Source organism: Manacus vitellinus, unplaced genomic scaffold (genome assembly GCF_001715985.3).
Source record: "Manacus vitellinus isolate BGI_N305 unplaced genomic scaffold, ASM171598v3 scaffold_10_pilon, whole genome shotgun sequence".
Taxonomy (NCBI): domain Eukaryota; kingdom Metazoa; phylum Chordata; class Aves; order Passeriformes; family Pipridae; genus Manacus; species Manacus vitellinus.
Genome location: NW_021938838.1, coordinates 13,936,762 through 13,945,368, shown reverse-complemented (window position 1 = coordinate 13,945,368; position 8,607 = coordinate 13,936,762). Strand labels below are relative to the sequence as shown.

The 8,607-nt window shown below is 37.6% G+C and overlaps 1 protein-coding gene across 1 annotated transcript in view; it reads right to left on the bottom strand.

Moving 5' to 3' along the window:
- Window positions 1-993: 993 nt before the first annotated feature.
- SLC6A2 (solute carrier family 6 member 2) overlaps window positions 994-8,607 on the bottom strand; it is a 49,589-nt gene continuing 41,975 nt past the window's right edge. The window contains exons 11-14 of the mRNA XM_029965558.1: window positions 7,514-7,614; window positions 5,341-5,508; window positions 2,810-2,881; window positions 994-1,313 (exon numbers count right to left, since the gene is read on the bottom strand). Coding sequence (XP_029821418.1) covers window positions 1,290-1,313; window positions 2,810-2,881; window positions 5,341-5,508; window positions 7,514-7,614 — 365 coding nt within the window. The 3' untranslated portion in view covers window positions 994-1,289. The remainder of the gene's footprint in view (window positions 1,314-2,809; window positions 2,882-5,340; window positions 5,509-7,513; window positions 7,615-8,607) is intronic.

Below are 8,607 nucleotides of genomic sequence, written 5' to 3'. Positions count from 1 at the left end.
CTGGGTTGGATCCAGCTGAGAAGCTACGGCCTCTGAAAATTACTGTAGATCTAGTGGTAAATAATTACAAGAAGTAACTCAGAGCTACTGAATGTAGTGATCACTGGAAAGGTACAACAGTAACAAGTGACCACAGAATAAGAACAGCACCCAAATGCAGAGTTTGTTCTGTATCTTCTACTTTGCATAATACTACTAGAAAGAAGAGCTGGAATAGGATTAGAGAGCTGAGTGTGCCTAAAATATCCTTTTAAATTATTCAACGCAATCTTACTATTATTTGGTAGGTGAATTCAGGTTAAATTATAATAACAGCATGTTCATAGCAGGAGAATAAAGCCAGAGTCTGGTATTTTTGTGCCACTGGGTAATTATATAGTTCTAAAAATTATTATCTCTATATATTTTACATTCTTTATTTGGAACAAAATATAAAAAAAGATGAAAGTCTACTTGGATGTAACTTTCCTACTTAGCTGGAAAAGTCTGCGGAGTATGGATCATATGATAAAGCCATTTCATATGACAGAAGGGAATATATTTTTCATGAAGTACAGTGTGGTATTAAGCTGTGTTCTGTACTAGTAGCTGTAACAGGAACTCTGTTCCTGCTACTCTTCAGCTTGTGGAATTAAACTGGGCAGAAAATGGCATGGACATACACAGCAAGGACAAGGTTCTTCACTGAGAATAGAAACTAATAACAAACCACTGAAAATGAAGCACTGAGTCTTCACTTCAGTGGGATGCAAACTCATATCCCAAAGGATAGTATGGCAAGAAAGCTAATGACAGGAGTACATAGTTAAAGTTGCTCTTTCCTCATAATTGAGATGTACTCTTTCCTTAGGCCTAAGAATGTCCAGGTGGTGTTTGTTTACAATAGGTTGTGGCATGAGTGTCTGAAGTAATTATTACTGTCAGAAAAGTTTAATTCACTTCTTCACAATAAGAAAAGCATTTAACTTATGCTGATTGCTTTTTTTTTTTTTTCTCTGCTCCCCCCTCCTCCACTTCTGCCAATAGCAAAACTCACAAGTTTTGGTCATGTAGGGATTTCATGGCACCAAAGGATGCAAGAAAAATTAAACGGAGTCTTTAAAGATCATTTGAAGCCAAGTAATAGAAGGGAGGCATTGACAACAGAGAGCAGGTGTCTTCCCTCAAAGAGTCAGTAGATAAGCTCTGAGCCAGCCTGGGCCAAGCATGATGGAGGGAGCTTTGAACTTGACTTTTCCATATTTTCAGCTTAGCTTAACACGTGAGCTTTTTCCTTGACCTGTTGTCTGTCATATTGTTAGCCAGTGTTGGAGCTGTAAGGAAACAGAAATAGTGGTTAAATAACTTTCTTGACTCAGATGATGATAGTGAGAGATGCATTGGTTGACAAATCTAGAGCTACAAAGAGGTTTCAAAATAAAGGATAGGGTATCCATTATGTAACTAAATTTCTGTGCATTCCACTTTGCAGTGAAAAATATGCTGAATATAAAAGCTGCTTAGTCAGCTCTCAGCTCAGTTTTAGAATTTGGAACTGCTGAACATGTATGGTAATAAAATGTTTGTTCAGTTATGGGTAGGCAATGTTTTGTTTACAAAATGTTTTAAACACTGAACAAAACATTAACTATGCTTTAGCACTAGCAAACCCATTCTTAGCTGTTAATTGAAGATGGCAACAAATTAAAATGCCCTTGTGTTTGGCATGGTTTGAGGTATAATTAGGAGTTTACTTCTGAGGGCAACCTCTTCAAATTTATGTGAAATTAATTTGCTTCCTCTTTGCCATTATAGATTTGGGTTCAGATGACCAGTGCTGTGTAGGAAAGGCTGTTTATAGCCCTCTCACACAGGAACATCTGCCTCTGGAAAAAACGAGTTATGTACAGCTGGAACTGTAAATCATCTGGCAGAAAAAGGAGAAGGAGAAGGCAGGAAGAGGTGCTGTGCTATTACATATTCTTGGCCACATCAAATAAATTGTGGTCATGGAACAGGAAACCTTTTCTTCCTGCTTTCATTCTGCATCCCATAAATCCACACTTGGATTATTTCCTTTAAAATTACACTTCAAACAGTATTTTTCAGAATAAGCAAAAGGCAGATTTATTTTTTCAATATCAACATACAAACCAGCACTACAAAATCTGGGTCACATTTTGCGGAGGTGTGCATAATTCTGGTTGCTTTCAACTTTGAAGACAGAAAGTGGTCCAGCATGAATGCTGATAAGTGTAACAAGCTTCATATTTGCATCCTTTTTATCTTCTACAAAAAAGAGTTTATTTCAATAAGCTCATTTCATTTGCTAAAAGGAAAGCAGTATTTGGAAACCTATAGTGTATTTGTCACAGTTTAAGAAGTCTCCAGCAGTGTTTTCAATCAGCTGCAGGCCTGTGGGGAAAGCCTGTTCCACATAACCTAGCACGTTTTTTCATCATGGCCATTATATGTAAGCTCTGACATTGGATACTTGTTTTGGTGTTTACCATGTGCTGTGGGATGTAACTGCAGTTTTGGAAACATGACTTAAGATTGCTTTGCAGTAACTGAGTGAGAGGCCATGACCTGTTCAAATGCATATGATAGCTTGGAAATACATTTGTCTCTTTGTGAGATCTCTGTATATTCAAATACAGCCCAAAATGATGCATGTGGTACTGAGCCTCAGTAACACAGACTAGTAGACTGTAAGAATACAGACCTGCAAAGGCAGTCACTATGAGGACACTGGTGCAAACCTGCAGTTGTTGCTAAAGACAGGAGAGGGTTGGTATCGGGAGAGGAGGTATGTGAAAGGAGTACAAACCTTAAATTGCCTGACATTTCCTTGGGCCACGAGTTGGTGCTCATTTTCAGGTGTGATGCAGTAAGCTAGTCTCTAAAGGAAGAAAAGGAAAAAGTCAGCCATATGAAGTGGGATTATGTATGTAATCCTCAATCTATAGTGGCAAAGTAGCATGAACTTTATTTAAAATAGTAACTTAAATCTTTAATATCACTGCATCCTGTGCCTTTACCTTAGTCACTGAGAGAATGAGCTTATTATAAGCCCTTGGGTGTTAGCCTTTAATATAAGAAACAACAGTAGAAAGTTTATGCAAATACTAAGTCCAAATATTTAGCAAGTGCATATGGAAAAGAACATCAGGAACAAATTGGTATCACAGGCCTTACATCTCCTAAATTCATGCTTTTCTGTTGGTGCTGTAACAGGGTTGACCAGTCCCAGAGAGGGAGAGGAAGGAGGTACTGGCTCTTTCCCAGCTCATTCCCTTTTCTACCCCATGCTGTGCCCTTTGAGATCATTAGTATTTGGTTTATCAGGGAGTTTTGACCAACTCAGGGAGTTCCCACTAGAATAAGAGCATACCTTTCCCCATACTTCTAAGTGCCACAATTTAGGGCATCATATCTTTTGATAGTTACTTGGCTGTGATATACTAGACTTTTGCTGCAGTTCTCATGGGAAAACTGGAGCTTGCTGTTTACAGGAGCAGTAATAGACAAACTCAAACAATACAAAATGATAGAATGGTTTTGGCCAAAGACTTCTGCATCCCCCTACCAGTAAACTTGAGCAATCAGGGAAAACCCTGATGGGTCAGTACAAATTATTCTTTGAGACTTAGATACTTCTAGAAAATAAGTTTGTAAACCCCCCAGAATGGAACAAAACAAAGGGCTTATAGAATTGCTGGAAATGAGATCCAGAAACTGTGTACAACACTGAGATGGTAGAGGCGATGAAAGCAGGGCAGCTGAAAAGGGGTTCCCACTTTGGGCTCCCTTTCTGAGGTGAACACTAAATGAGGTGACTGTAATGTTTCAGAAACAAGACCTTTGATCCTTTGGGTCTGCCAGGTCAATGTGAGGGGGTTGTGACCTATTTCTGTAAAGGCTGAGATCCTATTTTATGCTTAATTATCTGTATGGTGATGGTTCAGTGATTTGCCTGAGTGTCAGTATCTTGCTACACCACTGTGTAACTCCAGCTGTAGGAAAGGAAAGCAATGCAATTAGGTGTAAAACAGGGAGTCTAGGTTAGGTTATAAAATTATGATGTGATGGGGAAAAAAAATGATGCTGTCTAACAGTGAGGAGTCTTCTGAGCACTATTTAAGACTGTAGGTAATCTACTATGATTATTTATGATGGTAAAATAATTATGATGGTAAAAATGATATGGTTAGTGAACCTTAATCCTGTGCCTTTTTGAACAGATAAAGAAAAGTACAGGGGGGTGAACTTTAAGGAAATATGGATGCATTTTTCCTATAGAAAGAGGTTCTTTTCAATAGAATTAATACATTAATATTACACATAAGCATATAAATGAAATTAAAAGGACACTATTTAGGTTTTCTATCCTCTTGCTGCTAGGCAAATCAATAGAATGAGATGGTCATATTTTTTTCCCTCTATTTCTGCTTTATTCAGTGCACAGAGTAGGCACATTATGCTTGAAGTGGGTTCATGTAGTGTAAGGTGCTTCTGTCTGGTACCCTGGCTCTTCTACTGAAGTAGGTAAGAAGCAACAGGCTAGATGAGAACATAAGTGGTGCCTATATCAGAATTTTCTTGATTTCCAGATCTATTTCAGCACCTTGGTCTATACTGAATATTAAGTTTCTTCAAGCATTCTGATATTCAGAATCTTGAAATAATTCCAGTAAAACAGATGATAAGGATAAATATTTGCCAGAGAAAGTAAAATATGATGTGGTTGCTGTTAAAGAGAAAATACTGGGCTAAATGGATCTGTTGCTGTGACCCAGTAAGGCATTTTTTCTGGTTGTGCTGGATGCTCATTAACTGAAAAATGGCCAACCTGAACACAAAGCTACCTCATGGGCACTCTCCCAGCACGTGGATATATGTTTAGAGATTCTTACAGTGCTAAAATAGGAGAATTCTAAATTAACTTTGAACACATAACAGTTTACATTCCAGTACAGAGTGATAAATCATACCTTGGACTGAACTCTGTTCAGGTAGAAGTGTGTGAAGACCATACCTCAGAGATGAATATGAAGATACCATAATTTGTACGTTTTTTGCTAATAAGCAAAATTTAATCTCACCAATTGGATTAATTACAGGCATCAAAAATAATTTATCAAACTTATAATGGTGCTGTCTGGAAAGCCAATTTCTATCTAGACACTCAGCCAGCACGCAGTAATCCTACCCCAAAACTCTGATCCGCCTGATGGACGGATTCAAAAGGTCACTCATAAGTAATAAGTTTGGGGAGTAAGAGAAATAAACTGCCAACTTAGATCCGGCCATTTCATTTCCCAGCAACGTTTCCTGACATTTGATTAGTGCTCCACTTACTTCTTTAAAGGTCCCACGCACATTCATAAATTTATAGATGATGTAGGCAGGCACAAGCACCATGGAAGATAATGCTATTCCCCAGCCAATGCGGTTTGCCCAGAGAGGGAAGGTGTAGTCGTCGTAGGTCAGAGGTTTGAAATTTATTATGCTGACTATCACGACAAACTGGGGGGAGAAACAATAACACAGGCCACAGTTTTAAGATGAAGAAAGTTGCTGGAAAACTGATTCCATGTGTTCTATTAGGTATATTTCAAACCAGCCCTGCTATTTACCTTCAGCCTATTTACTTCGTGCCTCTTACTGCTCAAGTTCTTGATGCACTTACTAGTGTTAACAGTTCACTTTAGTTACCTTAGACACAGACTATTTGAAGTTTTGATGGGAAGATCAGCTGATTGTCTGCTACTGCCTCATTTAAACCAGTGTTACAGACATAAAAAAGGGATTCTGTGGTCAAGAAAAATCTCTGCAGGATGTACTGTTTTCCCCTTCTCTGTTTTCCAGGGACATTAGGCTTCATTTAGAAGCTTTGTACCTATTTTTCAATGAGAGGCATAATGCAAATTCCAGGGTGATGCATTTACTGAGGAAAAGCCAAGCAGCCTCAAGGCCTGGAAAACAAAGTTGTTGTTTAATTCCTGTGCTATCCTGTTCAGTGCTAGGTGCAAGAAGGAAAGAGTGGGGTGCCACCCTACTTCTCTCCTGTTAAATCCATATGTAACATGCAGAGTACCTTGATTTGGTTCTCTGGGTCTATACATTCTGCTCCATATATGCAATTTCAAATCAGAGTAATTCGAGCCTAGGGTTTCAAAGACTGCACAAGGAGACCAATGGTGTGGGTTAAAGGAAGCTGATAGTGTGAAATCTGCTTAGAAAAATACTAATTCCATTCAGAAATTTTTTCTTGGGTTTATGTACATAGCTGCAGACAGTATGGGGAAAGAGCTTTGAGCACTTACACTGGCAAAAAACAAGTGTACATTGTGATGGCTGAAAGATGCATTATCTACTGCAGATAATGCAGTACCTTTATAGGCTTTGCTAGGAAGGTGTTTAGGCCATTTCACCAAGAAATCTTAAGCTACCTGAAGGTTAGGCTGACAGACATCCCAACATTCTCCAGATAAATTGCTACAACTCTCTTCATAAAATTCAAATTTTTAAGTGTATCCTTGTGTGCAAAACCCAAGAATGCTTGCTGCAGCATTTTTCCTTTCTACTTAAGTCAGCCTTCTTGAAGTGCTGCAGGATAATATAGTTCCATACAAGTTTCTTTGTACAGCTGTCTTTAAAAGGATAATTAATATATGCTGGGGAGGTGCTTACGGATGAATTGGGGTCATAAGCTTTAATATTTAAAAAAAAGGCAGACCTGGCATAAAAGCCTGCCCAGTGTATGTTTTCAATACCAGTACTGCTTTAAGAATGCACAGCTTTAATGCAATTAATAGTTTCCCAAAATCATACTGAGGTCAAATTTCCATGTTATTATCCTGACCTTTCATTTAAAAATATGCATAGGAAAAGATTCCAATATAAAACTGTAGTTTAGTGCTGAATCTAACCCTTACACAAAGCAACCAAATTCACACTTTGGGATTTATTTTTTTTTTCCCAAATGAAATTAAGAACTTGTGATTCACAACAGATAGCTTACAAGGTATATTTAATATGTCTCTTCAGTGTTTCACAGAGCTAATTACTGGGTGCAGTCACATATTAGTTTTTCTAAGGTGCCATTCCACAATTTGGGGATCTTCGTATTCTCCAAAGAAAAATACATTCTTGCTAACACAATCTCTTATCCCTGGCTAGTTTATTTTCCCAGTAGAATGGTTTGTGTTTAATATGTGTAGGAATTTGGGGGACAGGGATGTGTCTGCATAAGCGTTCCATGTTCCCTAAGAAAAGCTACTTTCTTAAAATCACGTTAAAATGAAGGAGCAGAAGAAGACCATAGCCACAATTAGCTTCTCTTTCATAACTGAAATGTATTATACAAAATATGACCAATGCAACTGAAAAGAATTAAATTGGAGTGTCTTCTGTTCCTCCCGACAATATCTGGCACAGCAATGGGTATCCTGCTCTTGGTATCTATTGTATATTCTGGGAAGCAAACCATTAGTATTCTTTCCATGATGAAATAATTCTCAACACTTACCAATAAAAAAGCAGGGCTAACAAATTTCCAGCACAATCTCCAGTAGAGGCCTGGTTTGAAGCCCATCATTTGTTGGATATCTTCACTGAATCTGTCCACACCTAGAATGGATGTGAACATGGGACTGATGTAAATCTAAACTGACGAGATGCTGGCACACCCAAAACATATTCTTTTTCAGAAAGCAGACAAGTATGACTTCCAAATTAGAAGATATATGAAATTCATGTCCTTTCAGTGACTAGATGAGTCTTTGACATCACTGTGTCCAAGACTTAAATGCCTTTAAAGGCACTTCAGGCCTGTTGCAGACAAGCATTACCATCGAAAAGAGGCATTTGACAAATATCTAGAATTTAAACTGTAAATGGGACAAAATTTTTTTAATAGTTGTGGACTATTGTAACCTAATTACTCCATGCTATTATGAGTACACTGAAGGAAAATCTAGACCCTCACTCACACAAACTGCTTACTGATAATGAGGTAGATCCATATGATTCTTAATTTATCAAAGGAGATGTTCCACTTAATGGCATACTAACTTTTTGGTGTTTCACTGAATATCACAGAACTTTCATTATATCTATTACAAATAGAGTTTCATACTTTATCACTTTTCCAAGGAACTAGGGCAATGTTTCTTCTGTTCAGTGTAACTATGCACAAAACTACATCATTTTAGAATGGGATGATTATCACTGATATAAAATGGAGAAGAAAGTATCCTTCTCTGTTTTCTTTAAGAACAAAACAATCTCTGATTTTACACCTCAGAGATGCTGGCTCACAGAGATCTCTAGTGCATTCTGTCATGTCAGACTACTTGTTTATAATTTATTATACTTTATGTGTTTGAGAAGTTTACTTTCAACCCTGAACCCCATTAGGTAAACAGTAGAAATGCAGCTTTTTGCCATGAATATTTCCTTTTTAGAGAGGATGTATAATTTTCCATAATGATTGTTTCTCTTCATGTGGATTAGTTCAGTACAATTTATTTAATGTAAATAACTGGGACAGCTCGAGTTAATCCTTTACATGCAACAAGGATGCAAAATATTTACAGGGTCTGGACATCTGAGTGTAAATGT